At 34.4% G+C, this 26,568-nt stretch overlaps 1 protein-coding gene across 4 annotated transcripts in view; it reads right to left on the bottom strand.

The window, feature by feature from the left end:
* Window positions 1-1,466: 1,466 nt before the first annotated feature.
* LOC121729010 (zinc transporter 1) overlaps window positions 1,467-26,568 on the bottom strand; it is a 52,281-nt gene continuing 27,179 nt past the window's right edge. For 2 of the 4 annotated variants that reach the window (XM_042117382.1, XM_042117383.1), the window contains exons 7-10: window positions 25,826-25,949; window positions 19,907-20,002; window positions 2,218-2,360; window positions 1,467-1,605 (exon numbers count right to left, since the gene is read on the bottom strand). In XM_042117382.1, the coding sequence (XP_041973316.1) occupies window positions 1,560-1,605; window positions 2,218-2,360; window positions 19,907-20,002; window positions 25,826-25,949 (409 nt within the window). In that variant the 3' untranslated portion in view covers window positions 1,467-1,559. Of the gene's footprint in view, window positions 1,606-2,217; window positions 2,361-16,124; window positions 16,329-19,906; window positions 20,003-25,825; window positions 25,950-26,568 lie in introns of those variants that run through there. The other 2 variants (XM_042117386.1, XM_042117384.1) reach the window with 2 other exon arrangements.

The following is a 26,568-nucleotide window of genomic DNA, read 5'->3' as shown; positions in this document are numbered from 1 at the left end:
TGAATGAATTACAAGAATTGCAGTAATTAATATTCGAATATTATTATTTATGGGAACAGTAATACGATTATCAACATCTAATAAACGAGTAATAATTTGTCACAATCCCAATAATCACACCGAAATGGCCGCGAGACTTTCCAAGTTTCTCAAGCGATACTATTTATGTATTACAATAGTGAAGATAAAGTTTAAAATCATATGACACTGAAAATGCTCGCTGCTGCGCTGCCATTTCAGTGTGATTTGAGCCTTAAGATAAAACATTATCTTGTATCTATTTATCTGCCTACAGTACACGTGCGCTCGAGTTGCAATGACATTTAGGATTTTAAAAGATTTTTTTTCAAACTTTCAAAATTATTATATTATATATAAGTATGGATATATACATACTTATTGAAATGTTTAAAAACATCATCTTTTTTTTATTAACGGCTCAAATAGAATATATCTTTTGATGTAAGTACAACTTCATCATATTACATATTATTATATAAAGTTATTCTTATTAATTACGGAATCTTTGGACACAAGATTAACTGCTTATAATTTATATTGTAAAAGCTTTTAAACACAAACAACAGACCTCGAAAAAATACTTACACATGAAGTAAATCTAAAATGAGGTCGGGTCAAACTACACAGCTGATTTCAAAAGGAAATCATGTGCCCAAATTTTGAAATTTATTTTGCTACTTAAGTTATTCATATTGCATAATACATTACATATTGTATAATGTAAGCTATATTATAATATTATACCTTAATAAAATTTTGAACAGACGGGTATTCCTAAATTAGTGACAACTTAAGATATACTATTACATAGTATGATTCAAAATGAAAATGACTATAAATCACTCCCAAAGAATATAGAAACGATATCGCTACTACTAATAAAAAAATCTAATAGCGAACATTTTTTTATAACGATACCGAGTACTTGGCCGAGTACACTGACTCGTCACTCTACTCGGTGGGTGTAATCAAGGCATAAACTAAAGCTAAAAGTTTTGCAAACTGCAAAAAATTTATAGTCATGAAAGATTTTTATAATTATTTATAGGCACGCGCACACAATATTAAAGTGGATAGTTACAAAGTAGAAAAGTACAAATAGACTTCATATGTGGTTTAATAACTTATTGCAAAGTATTTTTAACATGACTAGGTACATTTTAAAAATACAATTTGCATTGAAAGGAAAACTAAAAATAAATAAATAATATAAATCTGAACGAAGAAATAAATATAATTCGTAAATAAATAAAACAACTACTGCATTATTACTTTAAGTCTACATTTTATTTTAATATTTACAAATTTCTAAATATTATCGTTTCCACTTTTCTGATGGTAACGTCTTTACTAAATATTATATACAAACAAATGTATATTAATTTATATCAATAAGTCAATATTCAATAGTCTATATGTGTAACATTAAATTTCTCATTAACTAGTTAGTAGCTATCTTAAGGCTTTAAACGTACTTGTACGTTAGCTGTGTGTATCGACCCTTACGCTGATACCGCCGGCTTAAGCCCAAGTGGCTGTCAGACGCTCAACCTCACTTCCATCATTGGAGACGGCAGAAGCGATCTGAAAATAAAAACGGTGTACATATTATTTTTTTATACAATTTAAAATCAGCTGTGTGAGGTCAATGGCCTTATCAGTATAATATTCGATTTTTTCGAATTACGTTTTTAATATCTTGGATCTGTAAGTCATAGGCAATAAATGTGATGATGAGTAGTGTGTCCTAGGTTTTCGTACGTATATTCCGCAGTCAAACTTCAAGGAATTGGGGGCACAGTGTAGGCGCCCTTTTTGTTTGGCTTCGGCGCCCCGTTTTATCCGGCACCCTGGGCGGTCGTAACTAACGCCGCTACTGATTCCCCGGAGCAGGCTCGTAGAGGAAAATTTATTAAAAAAACGCTCGCAATTCCCATTGCTTGTCAGACACACTTTCCTATTTATACTTACCAATATTATAAATTCTAAAGTGTGTCTGTCTGTCTGTTACCTCTTCTCGCACAAACTGCTGAACCGATTTTGCTGAAATTCAGTATGGAAGTAATTTAAGTCCCGGGTCCTTTACATAGGGTGTTTTATCCCAGAAAATGTACGGTTCCCGCACGATGAACGAATTTTCGCGCAAGGGTATTGCGAACGTCATCTAGTTTATAAAATTAGTATGGTTAACCTTACCCGCACTCTAGGGCATCTAAATTCCTGGTGGCGGGCGCGGCGGGCGCGTTGCCAACGTTCGAGCTGATGGACTCACTCCGCGAGCCCATGTTCCGCTGACGGCACAGGTACGGCGTCACCGCCGGCGACGGCGTCGCTGGCTTCTGGAATTGACATGGCACTGGTCATTATAGCTGTAGTCTGTAGGTGGATCTTTTGACACTGAACGTCAACGCGAAACGACGTCTATAACTCTGAAACTATTTCTAAGCGTCCATTCTACGTAACACCTTTAGAGGCAGTGGCGGCCCTAGGGGATAGCGACAGGGCGGTCGCCCGGGGCCTCGCTCTTGCAGGGGCGTCGCAAGGTATTTTTTTCGTAAGACAAAAGGCCTCGCAAAGACCTGCCGCCCAGGGCCTCGCAAAGATCTTCCACCCGGGGCCTCGCAATGGGTAAGGCCGCCACTGTTTAGAAGGACGGGGAGTCAATCGACATTACATGAAGCTATTAAAAAAGCAGGCACTTGTGTGACATGGGCCAGTGGTTAATTTTTAGTGTCCGACCTAAGGTCTATTTTTGGCCGAAGCCGAAGCCGATTAATCGGCAATCGCCACAATTTTCGGCCGAAGCCGATTAATCGGCAATCGCCACAACCTTCGGCCGAAGCCGTAGCCGAAGGTTTAAAATATTCTTAATCTCTCGACTCGCAGGAATTAATTTTTAACTGACTTCAAAAAAAGGAGGTTATCAATTCGACGCGTATATGTATGTAATATTCCAGAACTGACGTATATATACAGATATTCGTATGTTAGTCTGTATCAGCGTCTGAACAAATGTGCCAAATTACAAGTGTATGTATGTATACGTATGTTTTTATGTTTGTGTTTGCATATCTCTACCATTCCTAGTATTTGACAGTGACTCCATGCGGCCTCTGCATACCCTACCGGTCCGTCGCTCTCTCACACAGTCTTTCGTAACAGTTTACAGTTCGTTCAATTTCGACGGTTGCTCGGACCTTCGGCAAAGCTTCGGCTTCTGCCGGGTTTTAGGCCGAAGCCGAAGGTTTCGCCGAAGGTGATTTTTTGGCCGAAGGCGGCCGTAGCCGAAGCCGAAGCCGGAGCTTCGGTCGGACACTATTAATTTTTTTTGTGTAACGTAACATTTTGATGGATTTTAATATTTGAACGACATTGTCTTGAAGAGAGTGAGTGCGAATTGTGGAGGTCCAGTGGCACGGCCTTACCCATTGCGAGGCCCTGGGCGGCATGTCTTTGCGAGACCCTTTTTCTTACGGAAAAGTACTCGTACCTATGTGATGCGAAAGTAGGTCTGGTTTTTTCGTAGGTATTCGTAAAGTTTGACGAGAAACTGCTATATAAAATATAAATAAAATTTGAGGTATAAAAAACAGTAATTTTTTGTTGCCCCTGCAAGAGCGAGGCCCCGGGCGATTTCCCTGTTCGCCCGATACATTTGTTTGATGACACTGATAAGACTGAACTAGATGTCTGCGTTAGTCCTTATTTTGTCCAAGCATTAGTAGATCCTTGTACCTTGTTGTAATCTTTTGAAAATTTGTAAAATCAATTAAGTACAAATTCTCAAAATATAATAATTTTGTGATTTATTCTATGAAACCAAACATTATAATTTATAAGTAATTACTATCGTTAAAACTATTGTGTAAGTGCAATTGAATCGGATAAAGTCTGTGGAGTTGTGGATATAAGTATGTATTATGATTTGTTTTAAATGAAAAATATACTATTTACTAGTTTTTATTATTCGCAGCTGTTTATCAATGATTCTAAGCATAAGTAATTATAATAAAACCAAAGGAAAAAAAATTATTGCCTTATTTTCAATTTTAATCTTATTCACGATATTTTACAAAAATTCCCATGTAAAGACTCCCAAAAAAATTCCCAACTAAAGTAACTTCATAATGTACCTTACATAATTTATGAGGTTAGTCTTTATCAGGGATGGCGAACCAATTATGGCAGGCCGCACGAGACATAGGAGCACGCTTTAAATGGTGTGAGCAGTAACTAGTATTACTAGGTAGTATACACTACTAGGTGACAGCTGTCATTTGCGAAAATAATATCTAGCTCCGTATTTATAATTATTTAAAAATTATATTTTATAATTTATTGAGAGTAAAAGTCGATAATTATAGAGTAAAACACTCAACACATCAGTGAAATTGTTTGTGAAGTGATAAATTCAACATTTCAATTGAAAACAGACCAAAACTAGTAAGTGGATTGTTAGACCTATTCATGAAGACCTAAGCGGCCGCATCCGGCCGCGATAACAATGGAAAAGCTATTGTGTCTCGTTATTCCACGATAAGCAAGTGAATATAACATGCAGATATTATAATATCTTTAACCGCCCTTTAATCTGAATGAAAAGAAGAAGTGACTTCTTCAACAAATTTCAATTCTTTATAACAAGAAATACGAAAACAATTCTGCTAGATTTAAAATTTTGTAACAGCTGATTTTGGTAAAGCAGTTTGTGACAACTAGCTCCATCTAGCAGATATCAACAGAAACAATAACTAACTTCTATCTTGTACCATAATGGAAAATATTACATTCAGAAGAAAAAATTTAAAGGCTAATTCAGAGACTAATATCGCTATGATGTCAGACGATGAATCACTAATAAATATTTCATCGTCTAGCCAACCCATCGACCTTGAAAGATATTCAGAAATTATTTATTTAAAGTCCCACATTGAAAAACTGCAAATCGAACTTACCAGCGCTCACGAAGAAATTGCACATCTTAATCTAGAAGTTACGTCTTTAAAACGAGAGTTACAATCTAAAAGCAAAACTATATCTGTCTTAAAAAGATTATCAGAAGACACCACGCGCATATCACCAACTCCGAAGAAATCATATTCTACACCAATAGCTAAGAAAATACTATTGGTGTAGAATAAGTCTTTGTTATCAACACGTTTGAACTCCCCATTGTCACAATATCACGGAGACGTTTGTTTTCTGCAAAAACTTAGAACGCATAACACTGAAAATAACCTAGAATGTCCTGAGCGCGATCGAAATAATATCAATACAACGTTATGTCAAACGTCACAGATGACAACGTCAAGTCCAAATGACATTCAAAAACAAAGAAATGTGGGTAGTTCGAAGAAACATGACATATTCATTCTGGGTGACCAACAATTAAAAAACTTGTCTATGAAAATGTTTAATATAACACGCGACTAAATAATTGGAATGATATGTATAATATAAATGGTTTAATAAAACCGTTTGCTTCTGCTTCTATCATACTTAAAAATTGTCGTAATCTTAGTCAAAATATAAACAAAGACGATATTGTAATTATAAGTGTCGGTACTAACGAAAAAAATCCATATTTATTGTATTCAGATCTGTGCCATACACTTGAGTCTGTTAAAAAGTGTAATGTTTTTGTTATAGGTGTAAATCATAATCCTTTTCTTAACACAAATCTATTGAACTACAATATTGAGCAATTAATTAGAAATTTTCCTAACTGTAAATTTATTCATCCAAAACAAAAGTTTGAATCGGATTATTATAGACATCTACCATTATGTGATTATTTGTGTTTTAAATGTAATTTGGAAATTGACAGCATTGATTACAAAAATTATTATGTTAATAAAATAGTGGATTTAAAATCAAATTCGAAAGTCGGTCTTAAAGGAACTATACCATATTATTTTTCTAAGTTGCCAAAAAAAAGTAATAAAATTAAAAACCCTGTTGAAAAAAAACCTGTAGTTACTGAATGAAAAGGCACAATTCCATATTATTTTAATAAAATAAATGTAAACAAATTAAATAATAATAATGGAATAACGAATAGTAACTTTTTTCGAGAATAATTCAACTAATGGCTAATGTTTTGATGAGCTATAATAAGTATAGCTCATCAAAACATTCAGGGACTACATGGTAAAGAACTAGAATTAGCCTTTTTTCTAAAAAGCCGTAATATTCACGTATTATGTATTACTGAGCATTGGCTGAAAGATGAACAAATTGTTCTTATTAATAATGAATTTTATACTGTTGCCAGTGCGTTTATTAGGAAGGGCGCCATACGTGGCGGTTCTCTTATTTACATACAAAATGTCATCCTACTAATATTATAAAGGCGAAAGTTTGTTTGGATGTATGGATGTTTTTTACTCTTTCACACAAAAACTACTGAACGGATTTTAATGAAACTTTACAATAATATAGCTTATACATCAGAATAACACATAGGCTACAATTTTAACCGACTTTCAAAATGGGGGAGGTGTTATGTTCGGTTTCTTATATTCAACGATTACTCCGCCGTTTGTTATTCGATTTTCAAAATTTTTCTTTTGGTATATAGGGCATCGTCCCAATTTGGTATTATATTCACAAAAGTGGTGATCTGATAAAGGATCCATAAGTAATCGAGGGAACTCCTCAAAACTTATAGGGAAACATGTGGTATATGATAATTTAAAAAAATCTATAGGTAACCTAATATTATAAACCTGAAGAGTATGTTTGCTTGAACGCATCAATCTCAGGAACTACAGGTCCAATTTAAAAACATATCTCAGTGTTAGATAGATCATTTATCGAGTAAGACGGATTCACCAAAGGCGTTTCAACTACAGATGCAGGTGTTAGTTTAATTAGATATATTTTTAAAGCCTGGGAAGACCATCATGATGTGATAGGTGTATTTTTTGATTTGTCAAAAGCTTTTGACTGCGTCGACCACAAAATACTTGTACATAAACTTAAGCACTATGGCATTGAAGACACTGCACTTGATCTCATCACAGATTATCTAACAGATAGAGTTCAATTTGTTGATGTTAATGGACATAAATCTACGGGATTACCTATTAAAATGGGATTACCTCAGGGTTCCATCTTAGGACCTTTTCTTTTTTTGAGCTATGTCAATGATTTGCCTTTTCTCGTGCAATCCCTTTGCGAAATTATTTTATTTGCCGATGATACATCCCTTTTGTTTAAATTAAAACGAAAAAATCCAGATTTTACTAGTATAAATAAAGCACTTGCTGTTGTATTAGAATGGTTCTCGTCGAATAATCTGTTACTAAATTCTAACAAAACAAAATGTGTCATATTCAGAATGCCTAACGTCAAAGTAAACAATGAAATTAATTTAAAAATTGGTGATGTAAATCTAAACTTTGTTGACTCTACATTATTTTTAGGTCTTACGCTTGACTCTAAGCTTCATTGGGGAGCTTACATTTCAAATGTAGCAAAAAAACTTAGCTCAGCAGTCTTTGCGATTAGAAAAGTGAGACAATTGACTAACGAAGAAACAGCTCGCACCGTTTACTATAACTATTTCCATAGCATCTTATCCTATGGATTACTACTTTGGGGAAGTGCTGCAGATATTCAAACAATATTTTTATTGCAGAAACGGGCTGTTCGCGCCATATATAGACTAGGATCAAGGTGCTCCCTAAAGGAAAATTTAGAAACATAAATATCTTGACGTTTCCATCACAATACATTTTTTAACAACGTTATATTTATTAGAAAGAACATTCAATTTTATAGTAAAAAATCCGTCACGCACTCTTTTAATATACGTAATAAAAACAAACTAGCATTTAATTACTCACGTCTTCACAAGGTTCAAAACTCATTCGTGGGACTCGGTATACGTTTCTACAATACATTACCTGATGACATTTTAGACTTGCCTTTTAATAAATTTAAAGAATGTATCAAAAATAAATTAATTAGAAAGAGTAACTACAAAATAAGCGACTTTTTTTATGACATCCATCCATGGGAATAGTATTTTTATAACAATTTTATGCTTTTCTATATGTAATAAAAGTAAATAATTAATCAAATTATAAATTAATACATTGACATAATAATATTATATTCCATAAATTGACATAATCATATTAATTTAACATATTACTTTATATTTGACATAAATTATTATTTGACATATTATTTATTTTGACATTTTATTATTGCATTAAATAAAACAAACATTATTAAATAAATGTATTACAACCTAAACAAAGTTCAATTATGACAACTATATAGGTAATATTATACAGTATTAAATGGAAATTGGATAAAATAATAATATAATAATAATAATAATAATAATATCTATGGACGCTTCACACCACGTCAGTCTGGCCCCGTGCTAAGTACCTAAAGGACTTGTGTTACAGGTACCAGACAACGGAAATATATTTAATACTTTTATACTATACATATATTTAAGATTTTTATTATATCATACATATATTTAATACACATCCAGACCCGGGAACATTGAAAACTTTTTGTTCCGTCGGCGGGATTCGAACCCGCGACCCCCGGCTTGAGCTACCGACGCGCTCACCACTGAGCCACAGAGGTCGTCAAGTTATTACAAAATGGAATTTTGTAATAACTTTAGGAAGTTTAATCTTAATAATGCTGTTAATGCGTACCTAAACTATTTATTTGACGTTCATAAGTGTTACTGTGTGACCTACACGAATAAATTATTTTGATTTGATTTGATTTGAGTATCGAAATGATTTTACTAACAATGAAGGTGCAAATCCACCTCTGCATAGTGAGCACCAAATTAGGCCAATTTTGAAATACGCACCAAATCAGAAAAAAAAATTGAATGGCACGCTTACGATTTCTTCAGATAAAGGGCACGGTGATATATTACAAAGGACTTATTTAAAGGTATAGAACTACTCGTAGATATAAATAAAATTCAGTGTATTGTGAATCATCTAAATAATGGCTACGCCCCAGCTGGTAGTGGGAGTGACGTCGTGGTAGGGATGGCAGAGCGATCATTACCATTTTATAATAGTAACTAAAGAGTCTTACTGTGTAAATACTAAATAAGATTGCATTTTGTTTTTTAGCCATTTATTTTCATAAAATATACTTCAGTATATTTTTATTGGGAACTTACCCAGCGTCATGAATTTTTCCATACAAATAGTCTAGTTTACAATGCCGTTTTCCTTAAAACTCCTGAACGAAAATTATGATTTTGGGCTCAATCGATTCGAAATACCATCTAGAACATCCTATCAAAATTCCAAGAGGAAGTGAAAAAAAATACAAAATTTTTTTTATATTTCAAAAACTATTTGAGATCCCACCAAAAACATTTCTTGTAAAATGTTGCCGAGACGATCACATAAGGTTTACCCTGTGAAAAAGATACGAGATCTCATGTAGAGCCAAGCTTCTGAATCTATACGGCCTAACTCTACTGACCCCAACTTAAACAAATTCTTCTACATGAGATCACATATCTTTTTCACTGGACTTATGTGGTCGTCTCGGCAATATTACAAGAAATGTTCTTTATGTAAGTTTGTTCTTGTAAGTACTAACAAGAAGGAAGGAAGGAATTTAAAGGATTTTTAGTTACTGCCTACACTCTACAGCCCCGTGTAGACTTTTATGTCCTAATTCATAAAATCGGTGAAAGTCTCATATAAACCTCCACCCACATATTTTTACTTATAAGTTTATGATTTTTGTTGGTTATATACTAAGTCACTTCAGGAAGTAGCCAAACATTTTGATGATCATCAGTTTGTCTGTGAGTCAGTATAATATGTCAGTGAGGAAATCGGCGTATTTTAGATATCATTAAAAAACCGGAAGTATTACAATTATAAGTTAGAACTATTCATTTTTTTATATTCAATTTTGTAGTACGTTTCTAATTAATCTATTATTGAGTATTGACATCATATCCTGAGAATATGAACTATCTAGTACATCGGAAACCAACTCTATGAGGGTTCAAAAAAACGACGAAACACTTTAAGAAAAGGTAGGTAGTGCCTTTGCTCATCGCTTGGCTCGTCTCGCCGGGTGCACTACCGTGCACCCAGCTAATCAAAATTTGAAAAAAGATCCTTAAAGAGTAGGAAATTTCCTACCTGTACCAACAATCCTTATTTTAATTGAGCGGTGAAAAAAGCGGTAAAAACGCGTAGTTCGGGTTTCACATGAATCGCTCCAATCTGCCACGTGAAGTAAAAAAATATTTTAACTGATTAAATATTAATATTAAGGAATTAAAAAAAAAATGGTACTAAGTAGCACCGGTCTCCGTCAATGAATGATTTGAACCACATTCGTTTTTAGGGTTCCGTAGTCAACAAGGGACCCTTATAGTTTCAGTCTGTCCGTCCGTCTGTCTGTCCGTGTATCCGTCTGTGTGTCTGCGGTTTTCCTCAGAGACTATAGGACCTACAAAGCTGTAATTCAGCATTAATGCACATATTAGATGCCGACAAAATAGTATATAATATTATGTGTTTGCTAGCTGGTTCATTTCAAAGTGCCTTTGAAAGGTTCCTTATCATAATAATAATATATTTATAACATTTGATCGTTACAAGCGATTATCGGATGATATCAATCGCATTAACTAACAAGTATTGCCTTATTACCGATAGCGACGCGTAATAGCCGCTTTGTAGCTAAAATAATAGTTTTTACTACTTAGGGACCATCCATAAAGTACGTCTGCAAATTTCATGATTTTTAGACACCCTTCTCCTTGTCACAGATGTTCACATTTGTGAGAGATTTGTGTGCAAATTTGTGACGTTACACTACGGAGTGGGGGGGCCCACTCCGTAGTGTAACGTCACAAATTTGCAATTTTTACATCTAAAAATTATAACCATCTCGATATTACCATATTATAATATTACGAATTTAGCGATTCAATTTATACATTTTAAAATGTGAAGTCATAAACCTTAGAACCCTCCTTGTCTATAGTCTATACCATGTCACACTTCTTCGACATTCTCCCCCATTACGTGTGACATACTTTATGGAAGACCCCTTATCATGTAGGAAAAGGTCAAAGCTATTTCGTAAGTCATGTCGTTAAGTATGCACTCTTATTGATTAGATGACATTTTTCATTTGAAAAGTCCGTGATGCCGTTTAAAAATTCAGTAGGTAAGCAGAGCGCTTTCTATGTTATTCAAAGTATTAGGTATCGAATGTGGTGTTAACAGTAAAACATTTTAACGAAGGGGGAGGGGCCCATAAACCCCCAAAAGTAAGTATTTTAAATACTTGACATTATGAGAATAATTGTGCGGTCACGAATAATCTAATGTATTTATATAATATTAAGAGGAGTCCACACCGCCCTTTTTTCCATACAAACGTTGTCCCCTGTTTCCTCCCTGGATAATGCTAGTAGAGTTATAATTTTTTTCCTGAATATCTACGGCCACTAATACGATGTCCCTATGTTTTCTTTTTTTTCATAATTTAATTATTAAATAAGATATGAACGTTCTAAAACCCAAAAAAATGGCCAGATTTTCCGCTGTGTTCAAACGTCGAGAAAACAGATTTGGCTAGATTATACAAAAAAGCAAAACATAGGAACACAGCTCAAGCCTTTTTTTAATCTTTAATGAAAAAAGTACTTAAATCGGTTAAGTTTTGGAGAAGGAATCAGGGGACAACGAATCGTTGATTTTCTGGATTTTCTGCAGTTGTCTCTATCGCGTTCTGCGGTATAGGCTTAAGGTAAGGGAGACAGCTATAGATATTACGCGTGCTTTTTTTTCATTTCTCTAGCCCCTGGTGTATCCTCTTAAGTTTTAAGAACCTTTACAAATTACAAAGCATCATCTTATATAATCACTTGCTGTTGCCCGCGACTTCGTCCGCGTGGACTTCAGTTTATAGCGCGCGATATTTTATTAATAATAATGATAAACACGTTATGCAGTGATTTTGTAAAAGAAAAAATATTTTGTAGTACGCGTGGTAATTCAAATATAATCTTCCATACCTATGGACGATTAATCAATCAAGAACAAATCAAGAAAAACGAATAGCATATCAGCCACGACACCATAGACATAATATATACTAGCATTATATTATGTCTATGCACGACACGAATTTCGCGTTATGGTCTTTTTGTGATTGCTAGAACGCGTCATGACTCGTGGCCGTTTTCATTAGAGCCACGACGCGAATTTCGCGTCGTGGCTGTTTCACTGTGACCACAACGCGTTGTGACTTTGTGAGACATTTTTTCGCTCATTGAGCGATTTCGGTCTTTGAGCGTAACATATATACTTATGAGAAGATTAACTATTTACTTACACAAAAAATATGAAAAAATCAAAACGGGCACTTTAAGAAATTCGAGAAAAAATGGATTAGCATTTTTTGCAAAAGCAAAATAAATAGTTAAAAATCTCATTAAATGACGGTGTGGCGCGTAGATTGTATGTTAAATGGTTAAGTCTTCTCTAAAATGTACGAATATAACTAAAATTAAAAATAAATGATGAGATGAATAATTAATTCTTCTTGTATCTATATCTACAGGTTGTAACATAAGACGTGATAATACTTTAGTTAGGGTATACATTATGTATCCCTTGTGTAAAGTTCACAAGGGACACATGCTGAGAGACCAAAAAATTTTTTTGTGATTTGCGCACCCTGGCGTACAAAGAGTTTCCCCATACTAAAGTAAAAAAAAAATCTCTTTCAGCGCTACTACTTTCACACTAAACTCTAATACACGGGACTCCTACACAGTACACACCCTAAAGTATTATCACTTAGCATTGTTATACCCTGTATACTAATATTATTAAGTTGAAGTGTTTGTGTGTTTGAAAGTGCTAATCTCAGGAAATGCTTGTTCGATTTGAAAAAATATTTTTGTGTTGGATAGGCCATTTATCGAGGAAGGCTTTAAGCAAATAAATAACGCCGTTTTATTGTATTTTCCAGAATATTCATGTTATGATTGAATTTACGTTTAGTGGAAATTACGAACTTAAAATGCCTAATATCTCGGCTCCGATATAGTTTAGCTATATGTCCCCCATAATAAAGTTTACTCCCCTTGTAATGTTCTTTCATAATATTCCGGTTTGGTGAGTGGCCGCGAGATTTGAAAATGACACCAATATTACCCAAACCCCTTTGGCATGCAGGTAGATGTTATAACGTAGGCATCCGCTAAAAAAGGATTTTGATAAATTCCAACCCCAAGGGGTTCAAATAGGGGATGAAAGTTTGTATATAATAATACTTCTTAACGCGAGCGAAGCCACGGGCAAAAGCTCGTAGTAAGTATATAAAATTTTATTAAAATTCAATAAATTCTGTTTCGTCATATTTCGGCTTTGTAGAAAGTGAAATATGAATTGCAATTTTATTCAGTGACCCAATTCTGAAGCGGAGCTCTGGTGTAACAAACGAGCTAACGCCTCACCTGATGGAAAGCAACTAAGTACTGTCGGCCATGGTCATTTTGTAGTACTTTAATAAAATATAATAAAGACGCAAACTTAGTTACTTTGTAAGCTTCTACAGTGGGTCTGTATCCAATGAAGCAATAAAAAGATTAATTTGCCTATAGTAACCCAGCTTAAACAATATGCTTCTAAACTGAACTATTGATAAAATTAACTCCAAATATATCACCAGGAAGGATCGAGAAGATCTACTTTTTATTGAAGCTAAATGTATGGACCCCATGAAAATTCAATTTTCGCCGACGCAGTTACTACTGATTTTAGGTCATTGGGAAACGAACTAGAGCACTTGATGTTACTGATATCGAGCTAGATATGTTCAAGTGAGACATCTATGTTTCCTACATGATACGTTTTATCTATATCTATACTTATAATAAAATCGTAGAGGTAAAATGTTTGTTAGGTTAGAAGAGTAGTAGAACATTTTAACTGTTTTTGAAATTTTTTTTTCCTATCTATCTGTTTGTCTGTTTGTACAGGCTAATCTCTGAATCCACTGGACTGATTTCAATGAAATTTGGCATGATGATACCTTACATCCCTGGTCAACATCTTAGATACTTTTTTTTTAACCGACTTTCAAAAAAGGAGGAGTTAATGTTTACTTTGCTGTTTGTGGTCAGATTTTCAAAATTATTTTTTGTTGTATAGATTGCCCGAATTTGATACCATGTTAACAATAAAATCGGCCAAGTGCGAGTCGGACTCGCGCACGAAGGGTTCCGTACCGTTATAGAGAAAAAATAGGCCAAAAGTTGTGTTTTTGTATGGGAGCCCCCCTTAAATTTTAATTCTATTCTAATTGTATTATTCATTATTAAAGTACACATATAATTAAGGATTCTGTGAAAATTTTAACTGCCTGCCTGTGGTCATTATTGATATCGAGCAAAAAAGGCCAAAAAATCATGTTTCTTCTATGGGAGCCCTCCTTAAATATTGATTTTATTTTGTTTTCAGTATTTGTTGTTATAGCGGCAACAGATATACACAATCTGTAAAAAATTCAGTACTCTAGCTATAAAGGTCCTTGAGATACAGCCTGGAGAAAACAGACGGACAGACAACGAAGTCTTAGTAATAGGGTCCCATTTTTACCCTTTGGGCACGGAATCCTAAAAACGGTGACTTGATAAGTAATGGAATTGAAGGAACTCCCAGAAATTTACAACGACAACCAAAGTGATTACCAATTCTAGCAAAGGTCGATCTTTAAATATTTTCCTAATATTCGTATAAAAATTTCGTGTGTAACATAGATCCAAATAAAATAGTAGTAGATAGGTGTAAAATTTTTTAAATCTCGATTTTAATAACATACATTCACGCGGTCGAAGTTGCGGGCAACAGCTAGTGTTTAATATTTCACTAGCTATTTGACCGAGCTTTGCTCGGTATTCGACGAAAATGACATTTTATAAAAATGATTCCTAGCTAGGTCGATTTATCGCCTCCGAAACCCCCTAAGTATATACTAAATTTCATAAAAATCGTTGGAGCCGATTCCGAGTATCCAATTATATGTATATATACAAGAATTGCTCGTTTAAAGATATAAGATAAGATATACATACTAGGAATTTCTAATATTTTATAAAAGTAATAAAAATATGTAACTTAATTGCTAGGGACCTACCTACAAGAGCTACTGTTTCATAAACCTTGGTTTTAATTCTTCTACCGTAAATAATAAATTTGTATAATTTTACTTAATAATAATATAATAAATATTATTCAAGATTAAAATTACCATAGCCATTAAATATGATTTATCATATTTAATAATTTTGAATAATCTGATATTCAAAATGATTAATATGATTTTGAAAAAAATTTAAAGAAAGTAATGATAAATAAATCAATATTGTTGATATAATATACCAATTGACCTTTTATACACTTATCGTCCTTAGAAAGCGTTAAATAAAATATTGTGTATCTAGTGAAACTGGGATATAATTTGTCTAGAGAAAATATTTATTCGTCTGCTATCTCTTAGGCTCATACTTTGTGAGCTAATAAAAAATCGGCCAAGTGCGAGTTGGACTTGCTCACGAAGGGTTCCGTACCACAATAGAGCAAAAAGAGGCTGTAAATTGTGTTTTTTTGTATAGGAGCTCCCCTTAATTATTTAATTGAAGTGTTAAAATTTTATTATAAATTATTAAATTACAAATAAAACTGAGTATTTCGTGAATATTTCAAGTGCCCTATGTATTGCCGTTATTGATATCGAGCAAAAAAATGCAAAAAAGTCACGTTTGTTGTATGGGAGCCAACCATAAGTATTTCATTAATTCTGTTTTTAGTATTTGTTGTTATAGCGGCAACAGATATACACAATCTGTGAAAAAATCAGAAGTCTAGCTATAGCGGTTCTTGAGTTATAGCCTGGAGACACACATACAGACAGACAGACGGACATGACGGACAGACATCGAAGTCTTAGTAATAGGGTCCTGTTTGTACTCTTTGGGTACGGAACCCTAAAAATGGTAAAGAATAGAGGTACCTAATATATCTCTACAAACTAAAAAATAAAATACAACATATTTCAATAAAATATATTTGATATTAAAATATAACAATCATTTGTGCCTTCAGTCTACAAGTTTTTAACAGTCAATATAATATAAAAACTCTAAATATGAACATTGAACACTCTTCAGCTTTTCTCACTCGACGGAGGTATATTGGCGGCGACGTACTCCTTAAAAAACATTATCTTACTCTTATGGATTCTAAACTGTGATACTGTAATAGAAAAAAGAAATCTACATAATATTCGTGATCTAAAATATGACACATGAAATGATTTAAAATTTTTTTCAAGATAGTTACCTACTTCATGAAGATGAAAGATGAAATGCACGAATTTTGCGACTACTTCCACACAATGCTGACTGCACACACAATTTATTATATCATGTATTTATTCCTATTAATATTAAGACACAGTGTTTGGTAGTAATAGTTTTAAACGAATGACAAATTCGCTTGTTTTTGAAGAAGAAATCTTACTCGCTGCATATTTGTACGCACAGTATTCGTAGTTCGTACGCTCGAATGAACGCAAGTACGCAATAGGCCACGCCTCAACGGGAGACATTAATCTCACCGACTTTCGATTTTTAAATCTTAGGGACTTTTGACTACTGGACTGAAAAAATGCCTTATTTAGCTCGTCTTATTATATAACTTAATATGTCATTGGTTTTCATTAATTAGTGTATTTAGTTGTATAAAAGAGAAAATGTCAAGCCAAAAGTTTGTCAAGTCTTACGCTGACAGAAAAAAGCAAGGCAAAACTTCCACATGACTACTAATTAGATGCGCCTATTTTATAACTGACGAAAAAAAATCGGTACAGTGGTCGCTAATGACCCTGATGTTAAAGCGACCTTAAATAAATAAATGAAAAGAAAAAAGATAAGAACATGAATTTCTACTTCTGCTCTATTTTCATCAATCAGCGCTCATTAATTATTTCAATAGCTACGACTTACGAGTCCATTATAGTCAACCAAGTTTTGTTGATTACTGAACCCTGAAACGGAACCCTAACGAGCTGATTTTTTGTATACATATTGTTAGGTTAATAGTTATATAATTTAAGAGTAACATTGTCTTACAAATAAAACAATCCATATTTTAAGAGGATACACCAGGGGCTAGAGAAATGAAAAAAGTACGTGTAATATCTATAGCTGTCTCCCTTACCTCAAGCCTATAACCGCAGAACGCGATAGAGACAACTGCAGAAAATCAACGATTCGAATCAATCAGGGGACACCCTGATTCCTTCTCCAAAACATAACAGATTTAAGTACTTTTTTAATTAAAGATTAAAAAAAGGCTTGATCTGTGTTCCTGTTTTTTTTTTTGTAAAATCTAGCCAAATCTGTTTTCTGGATGTTTGAACACAGCGGAAAATCTGGCCATTTTTTTGGGTTTTTGAACGTTCATATCTTTTTTAATAATTAAATTATGAAAAAAAAAAGAAAACATAGGGACATTGTAATAATGGCCGTAGATATTCAGGAATATCAACTAAATAACTCTACTAGCATTATCCAGGGAGGAAACAGGGGACAACGTTTGTATGAAAAAAAGGGCGGTGTGGTCGGTGACTCTTAAGACCATCAAATAAAAATATTAAATCCTTTGTAAATTGTATCTCTGTTAGCTACCTACCACTTTCGAGAATTTTCGCAGAGAAAATAGTTGTTCGTTATTATCTAATATCTTGACAGTAATCAAAAAAAAATGTTCTAGGGAACCTGTCCAATATAATAAATTATAATCTATACTAATATTATAAATGCGAAAGTATCTCTGTCTGTCTGTCTCGCTTTCACGCCAAAACTACTGAACCGATTGTAATGAAATTTTGTATACAGATAGTCTAAAGCCTGAGAAAGGACATAGGCTACTTTTTTACTGGAAAAAAGGGTTGTAAGGGGGTGAAAATGCGTAAATTTGTTCAAATTAAGTTAGTTCCAAAGATTTATAATAGATGGCGCCGTGCGTCTCCTACATCGCGGTGACTCTTGCCCAGACTTCTTTCTATAAGAGGTGGTATCATCTTACATTCGCTTTTTTTAGATTGTTATTACTTTTTTACGTTATTAAATAATTCAGTACCTTATCTATGCAATGACGTAACCTTAAAAGTTAATCCTATCAATGATATAAATAGTTTATGGGTAAAGTTGTGTAATTATGGGCCTAAATAAGCTTTAAAATTTGGCATAAAATATAAAGTTTAATTTAAAAAAATGAAATATTACGTACTCACTGCACAGCTGTTTTGATTTAAGGGGTACCAGGGTTTATTTATAAAAGCTTTTGACACCAATTTTGTTGACATCGCCAATATATATTCTGTGACATCGCGCGCCATAAACTGAAGTCCACGCGGACCAAGTCGCGGGGAACAGCTAGTAAATAATATTAGCGAAATATGTGACACTAAGAACCAACTTATCAGCCAAACTTTCAAGGTAAGTGAAATAATCCTATTAAGTACTGACGTAATTAATCTTATATCTAAGTGAAATTTGATAAGATTATGTTTATAGTTTTACACAAATTTGGTTTTCATACACTTAACGCTATGCGGATGAAATGTAAATCAATAGTAGGTCACAAAATATTATTTTATCTAATAACTTACTTTAAAACATTACGTTTCAATTAAGATAAAAAAAAACGATCCAGTTGTCTATGAAATTAAAACGTTGTGAAAATTTCACTGATGTGACTGACCTGACACTGTCGTTTGACGCGTTTTTAAAATTTAAAACATTTTAGTGACAATCCAAAGACTTTGGAAGCATCTGTTAGGTCGTGCAGTTCGGGTGTAACTTTGTTGTGATGTTTCAATAAAAATCTGCCGTGCAGCGTTAAGAATTTGACGCGTATTATACGATAACGTTGAAGAATAAAAAAAGTGTTCGATAGTGAATTAAAAATAAATCCAAATGGCTATATTTTTTCTAAAGAATATCATTGTCTATGAAGCGTGACCACTAAATGAGTACATCAATAAATGTAAAGTCCATTCGCGTTTTGCTGGGACGTACTTAAACTTTACAAATAATTTACTTCAATATAAAGAAATTCACTGCAAGCCTAACGCGAACAGACATACACATCCCAAGACGTAATTTGAGCTACACTGGTGGCAAGTGTCAACAACATTTAAGCCCAGTTTCTGAATTTATATTATGATATTGGTTTTATCCTTTTAACAGTGTTGTTAAAGTTCTGGCTTATATTTTGATGTTAGTTAAGTAATAGTAAAGACAATTAAAAGCGCTAGTGTGTAGATAAACTATAGTCAAAGTGAAATAAGGTGTCCCCAGCGGTCATTGACTTTTCTAGTGTAGGACTTAGGAGCTATATGAAAAATGCTCGCACTGTATTCAGTTAATTTAAGAAAAAATATAACTCTTATAAAGACACAGACTAATAAAGATTTATCGGAAAACCTCTTGGTAACTCTTAGAATGATAATCTCAACTTAAAACTTTATAAGAGTTCGAAGTGATATACAGTATACTTCATACTGAGTTATCATCGAGTATGCAAAATATGATATCGCCCTACTAGAAACATCTGTCACTTTATTGTCAATCGCGGTTTGTATAGAAAACTATGACATAATATGACCATTGACAAGATAATTTTTTTGACAGGTGGTCAATGACCGCTACGGACAGCATTCTGCAAAACGAGAAGACATCCAATAAACCTCAGAAACAGGGCTTAAGTACGCCATTTTGTAGTCAAGTTACGTATCGGGGATTTTGACAAGTGATTATAAATACCTGTTGATTTGGCCCACAACACGTTGCGTTGCGACAAAGATCGTTGGGCGGGCAGTGCAGAGCGCATGGCGCCTCCGCCGATGCACCGCTCATGATCTGTAAAAAAATATATTATCAACATTAGAAACTATTTGGTGTGTTTTTTTTCTTCGTCTTTTTTCTCAGAATAAAAAAGGCTTGAGGTAAATACATAGTTACTTTCACCCAGAGGCGAAATTTTTAATGCTGAATTCATTATTATAAAATTTTGTTCCCTCTAATGTCGTTACTTAGTTGGTAAGTCTTGCGCTTCTATTAAAAATACTATCATTAATTTTTATTGTAGGAGACTCTCATTCGAAACAGCGATACAGACCGACAAGGCTTTACCGGCAGGCGGCAGCGCCCCCGCTAACGTTCATTTAAACTTTCAAGCCTTGTCGGTCTATAAAATAGATTCTAAAACAAATTATTTATAAATAAAATAATTTGTTCCTTCTACGATAGTTTGTTTTGATCAATAATCAAAGACCTTAGTGACATTACAATTTACAAAGTTGAATAACCTGGGTGTATCTTTTCCTCAAATGATATGCCATTGGCATTATTATATAAAGTTTATTTATTTAAGTCTTGTTATTATACAGCAAATAAAATGTTATTCGTTCAACAACAAAATAAAACAAAATATACCCAAAAGAAAATTATGTAATTTATCCAATATTATTCAATGTCAGCTGTTTTACGTTTATAATATGTATAATCCTACCTACTTACTACACACATCAAAGTTCGTTTAAAGTATTATAGATTTTAACAAAGGTTGCGGTTCAAAATGTACGCCACAGAAATAAATCAAGATAGAACGGCGACGCGCGTGCGTTGCTAAGGAATCGATCGTGTCAATTTTTGCTTTGCATTTAGATAGAACAAATAAATTACCCGTGGAAAGAAATACCTCCTTTTGACCGATTCACTTTCGTACTTGTGTTTTTACAATTAGACACTGGACAATGAGGCATTTTTGCACAACCGCTCCGGTGTAATCAAGTCGAGACGTGCGCCCTGACTAAATGAACGTTCAACAAATCTTGCTCACTTGTGCAAGATTGAAACACGCGTACTCCACCCGCTTAGCCGTTCTATCTTGATTTATTTCTGTGGTGTACGCGGTGCCCGGGTGCCACAGAGAAAAACAATTCTCTCGTGTCAAAGCAACAAAATTAACATAAAATAAACATTGTTTTAATTCTGACTTTTAAAAATGTTTTCAGAATTGACCTATCAGTTGACCTTTGGTCCAGCCGTTTTGCAACGATGCAATGAACCACGGACAGAAAAACACACACAGACAGACAGACTCGTAAAACTCATAACATCCTTCTTTTTTAAATGGGAGTTACTAATCATTGGCTAACATGAATCACCATTAATCGAAAATTATTATTTTTTCCAGGGACTCAAAGTATCTCCATGCCAAATTTCAGCAAAATCGGTTTAACGGTTCAAGCGTGAAGAGAACAGACAGACAGACACACTTTCGCATAAATTATAATATAAGTAAGTAAGTAAGTATAGTAAGTAAGTAAGTATGGATTATTCAAACGACATGAGAGATAAATTGAAATGTGTTTAAAATAGATCATTTGAAATGTTTCACGTTGAAATTAGCTATTTTCTGAAACGATAGTTAGCTACAAAGTTTCAAATACATAACGAATATAGAACACGAATTATTTCCTATTGTCTAAGTAGATAATACCATTCATAAATTATAGGTCATAATAATTGTTAGTCTAAAATTATAATCCTTCATAGCTAGCAAAGCAATCATAGCATCGTATGTGAAGTAAAATTCCAAATGGCGAATCGAGGCACAAAACTTAACATAAAATGACCGAATTCGTATGAAAATCTATGCCTTGTTATTTTGATTACACTATAGGCTAAACGTTGCACCATGTAAATAATTTGAATAGTTAAAAACAATTTACATCTATACTAATATTATAATTCTGCAGAGTTTGTTTGTTTGAACGCGCTAATCTCAGGAACTACTGGTCCGATTTGAAAAATTCTTTTACTGTTGGATAGCCCATTTATCGAGGAAGGCTATAGGCTATATTTTAATCACGCTAAGAGTAATAGGAGCGAAGAAATAGAGGAAAATGTGGCAGAAACGGGGTGAAATTATTTGAAAGGGCTTGTTTGAACGCGCTTATCTCAGGAACTACTGGTCCGATTTGAAAAATTATTTCAGTGTTAGATAGCCCATTTATCGAGAAAGGCTATAGGCCTTTTATCACGCTGAAACTAATAGGAGCTAAGAAATAGAGGAAAATGTGGGAAATTATTTGAAAGGGCTTATTATCTTAAGAACTACTAAAGCAATTTTTATGTAAATTTGGCAAACATGAAGAATAGACCACGTGAAGGGACATAGGCTATTTTTTTTGCGGAAAAATGTACGGTTGCGTGAAATTCTTATGCAAGCGAAGCCGCGCGGAATATCTATATATAATAAAATCGTAGGAAAGTCAATTCTGTACATTGAATATTTTTGTACAATAATAAATAAATAAATAAATAAATAATACTTGGGATGTGATCTACTTTGCTAACGCGAACGAAGTTGCGGGCAACAGCTAGTAATATTATATAATATTATGTAATATTTATAATAAAATAATTATTACTCATGTAATATTTTTTGACGATTTTGAATCGTCTGCCAGATTTTACGAGTTTAATATTTTGAGTTACTTTCCGAACCCATTTTTTGGTCTTATTTAACTATAATCAGACTTCACAAAGTTTGTTCCAGCCTTCACACAATAGGTTTTGTTTAAACCGTGGAGGTTCTAGTTAGTCATGGTGTTGTTTACACGTTAACCTACTCTATGTATTGTTATGTTTTATTCAATGGGACATGCCATAACAAATTTACCTTCAGAGTTCAGATACAGAACCATAACAGGAAGTAAAAACATAACATTCCGTAGAACTGAACAATAATAATTAATTACAGTATCTATGTACAAACCTTAGATGAATGATTGGCCTCGCGCGTGCGCTACGACTAGATACCGTCGGAGTACTTGAAAAATGCGGCAACAAATAATAAGCCACATCGGGCGTAACCGCGCCCGGCGCCAGTCGCGCTGCAAGCTTCGGGTGAGGTAGATGTGTCGATAATTTTTGAAATTTTAAGATACGTCCGTAGCAAAATGCCAGTTTGCGTAGTAAGACTTAAAACTACAAGAAACAATAAAGATACTGGCATCACATACAAATTAGTAAATATTATATAAATCGTCTTAAGCACAGAAAAATAATATAAACCTGAAAATACAGTTTATATTTTATGTACACAATACAGTAACAAATGAGAAAACAAATTTAACATTTGCTTTTTTAAAAGCTTTTGTTTAACTTGCTCTGTATGTACGTAAGTATGTATTGTTCGGGTGAAATCTTGCAACTCAATTTTGAAGTAGATATATTTAACCGATTGGGCTGAAATTTTGCATACACGTTTAGTTTGGATGACAATGCACGATATGGTATGTGACATCACTCTAAATCCAATATGGCCGACCATCCAAGATGGCGAAATAGTTATTTTATATGCAGTCCTACAATATGGATATTAAATGAAAGGGTTTTTGAGAGCAACTCGAAAACACATTAGTTTTCGAGTTATCATGCAAATTGTATAATATATTGAGGTTATAAGTTATAACTTAATAGTTAAACATTTTAAGGAGAAATTTATTTTCTTAATTTAAAGTGTATATATAAAAGCTTTTTCTCAAAAAGCTTTTTGTTTATAATTTATTATGACTCATTCTTAACTTTCGTTAAACTTCCTACCATTGTTTTTATATTGTTTTCTCATCAATATTGTACCCATTATATTTCGTTGACCTAAACAATGTTGTTATTTTATCGCATTCTTTTCGAATTGACTTTATTCCAATGGTAAAGTTTATCTGGTGATTGAAAAATCAGCACTTACAATAATAATAAATTACAAGACCACAGCAACTAATTTTTCCCCATTGATTGGGCACCAGTCACGTATCTGGCAGCCCGATTATCTACGCACACAACAATATTTGTGCATTGATTTACACACACTACAATATTGAGGCACCGGCACTTGCCGCATTCAGAAATCTGTTTTTATAGCGCGGTATCTAGTCGAGTGCGCGCGCGAGACCAATCATTTATCTAAGGTACAAACATTGACACTAATATTACAAATGTATGTATGTCTACTCCATACACAATTTTTCTGTCTGCCTGCCTGTTCCTCTTCATCTTCAAGTTAAAACCAATGAACCAATTTAAAAGAAACTGTGGTTACTACAGATACTTTGGGTCGGGAAAGGGCGTTTGGAATTTCGGTTTCCGCTCGGCTGGTGATCTCTTAGCGTACCTAACTCATCGTTGGGGTCAGGCAATTAAGTCGAAGGTAGAGGCATTGGCTGTTAGTTTGGACATTGCGAAGGCCTTTGATCGGGTTTGACATAAAGCGCTGCTATCAAAGCTTTCATCATACGGGCTGCCCGAGAAATTATGCAAGTGGGTCACACGTTTCTTAGCAGACAGAAGCATAAAGGTCGTAGTTGCTCGGAAACTCAGTTTGTTGATGCTGGTGTCCCTCAGGGCTGTGTGCTATCGCCTACCCTATTCATACTGCATATCAATGACATGTTACAGACCAACGGCATTCATTGCTATGCGAATGATAGTTCATAGTACAGGTGATGCTGTATATACCTGCTCCCCCAATATTTTTCGGTAAAATGTCATTGAGAGACGAAACGCAGACAGAATCATATAGGTCGTAATTGCTCGGAAACTCAGTTTGTTGATGCTGGTGTCCCTCAGGGCTGTGTGCTATCGCCTACCCTATTCATACTGCATATCAATGACATGTTACAGACCAACGGCATTCATTGCTATGCGGATGATAGTTCATAGTATAGGTGATGCTGTATATACCTGCTCCCCCAATATTTCTCGGTAAAAATATGTCATTGAGAGTCGAAACGAGCTTGTGTCTAAAATACAGAATTCATTGGAGAAAGTCTTTGAATGGGGTTTTTTTTTTTTTTTTTTTTTTATGAAATAAGGGGGCAAACGAGCAAACGGGTCACCTGATGGAAAGCAACTTCCGTCGCCCATGGACACTCGCAGCATCAGAAGAGCTGCATGTGCGTTGCCGGCCTTTTAAGAGGGAATAGGGTAATAGGGGAGGGTAGGGAATGGAAGGGAAGGGAATAGGGGAGGGTAGGAAAGGGAATAGGGTAGGGGATTGGGCCTCCGGTAAACTCACTCACTCGGCGAAACACAGCGCAAGCGCTATTTCACGCCGGTTTTCTGTGAGAACGTGGTATTTATCCGGTCGAGCCGGCCCATTCATGCCGAAGCATGGCTCTCCCACGTATAAAACGGGTAGACGTAACTTAGTCCAATTCAACCCCGCCAAGACACAAGTCTGCGCGTTCACCACTAAAAAGTCACCAATGGTCGTATATCCTCGTTTTGAGGGCACATCTTTAACCATCTCCTATAACATTGAAATATTTGGCGTTAACATATTAAGTGAAGTCAAGTTTCGAAATCATTTAGAGGGCCAAGTTAGCCTCTAAGAAGCTTGGTGTTTTGAACAGAGCGAGACAGTACAGTCGGTACCAATTCCTACAACTCTACAAGGCGCAGGTTCGGCCTCATATGGAATATTGTTCTCATCTCTGGGCAGGGGCGCCCAGAGATGCCCGAAGTACTCGAGCGACATAACAATATATGAGACCCATACACACCCTAAAGTCTTATCACTTAGTTTTGTTACACCCTGTATATTCGAGTGTGAAACATTATTGTAATGTGCACTTAAAAATCTAATAAAATATAGGTAGTGATGGACCATACCTCATTACCGTCCAGGGGCAGCTCGACGAACTCCGGTTGTATCGTCGTCGAGTGAATTCCCTCATTGTGGAAGAACTCCTTCACTTTTTCAGCTATCTTCATGTACTCCGACAGGTTTCTACATCTGAAACGAATGATGATGATGAAAAAGCGATTATGAATGTATTTGATAAATGATACAGAGTGTAACAAAAGTGATGATACGTTGAGTTAAGGCTGCGTTTCCACCAGAGATGTGTTGCGATGAATGTGTTTTTGCGAACCAATATAATCGCTTCATTGACGTGAGCTTGCCATAACATCGCCTAGCGCGTCGATGCTATTGGATCTTAAAAACATTAAACACATTCCTCGCAATACATCTCTGGTGGAAACCCATCCTTAGACCTCACTGTCAGAGATTTCAGACGTCCTTAAACCAGCTTTTAGCAGCTAAATGCATTAGTACCATATATTTTTCATTAGGTACTTTCTTTCGATTATTATCTCCACCATGACAATATTTCGCAGACAGTAAATAAGAAAATAAATGTTCGCAACGATGAAAATTTTTTGAGGCCAAGGCTAGACAATTTTAGTAAAACTATTTCACCAGACCAGATTTGAAATACAGAAAAACATTGTACTTTATCAAAAAGTGAATTTTAGAGCTATGACTAAGTCGGGCAGGCATAATGTGGAAAGTTCATTGACCCAGGCTGGTTCGATGCCAACTCTGAAATAATTCGCGGATGTGACTTCAG

This window comes from Aricia agestis, chromosome 7, assembly GCF_905147365.1.
Source record: "Aricia agestis chromosome 7, ilAriAges1.1, whole genome shotgun sequence".
Classification (NCBI taxonomy): Eukaryota; Metazoa; Arthropoda; class Insecta; order Lepidoptera; family Lycaenidae; genus Aricia; species Aricia agestis.
The sequence above is the reverse complement of the archived record's forward strand: the minus strand, read 5'-3'. Positions and strand labels throughout refer to the sequence as shown.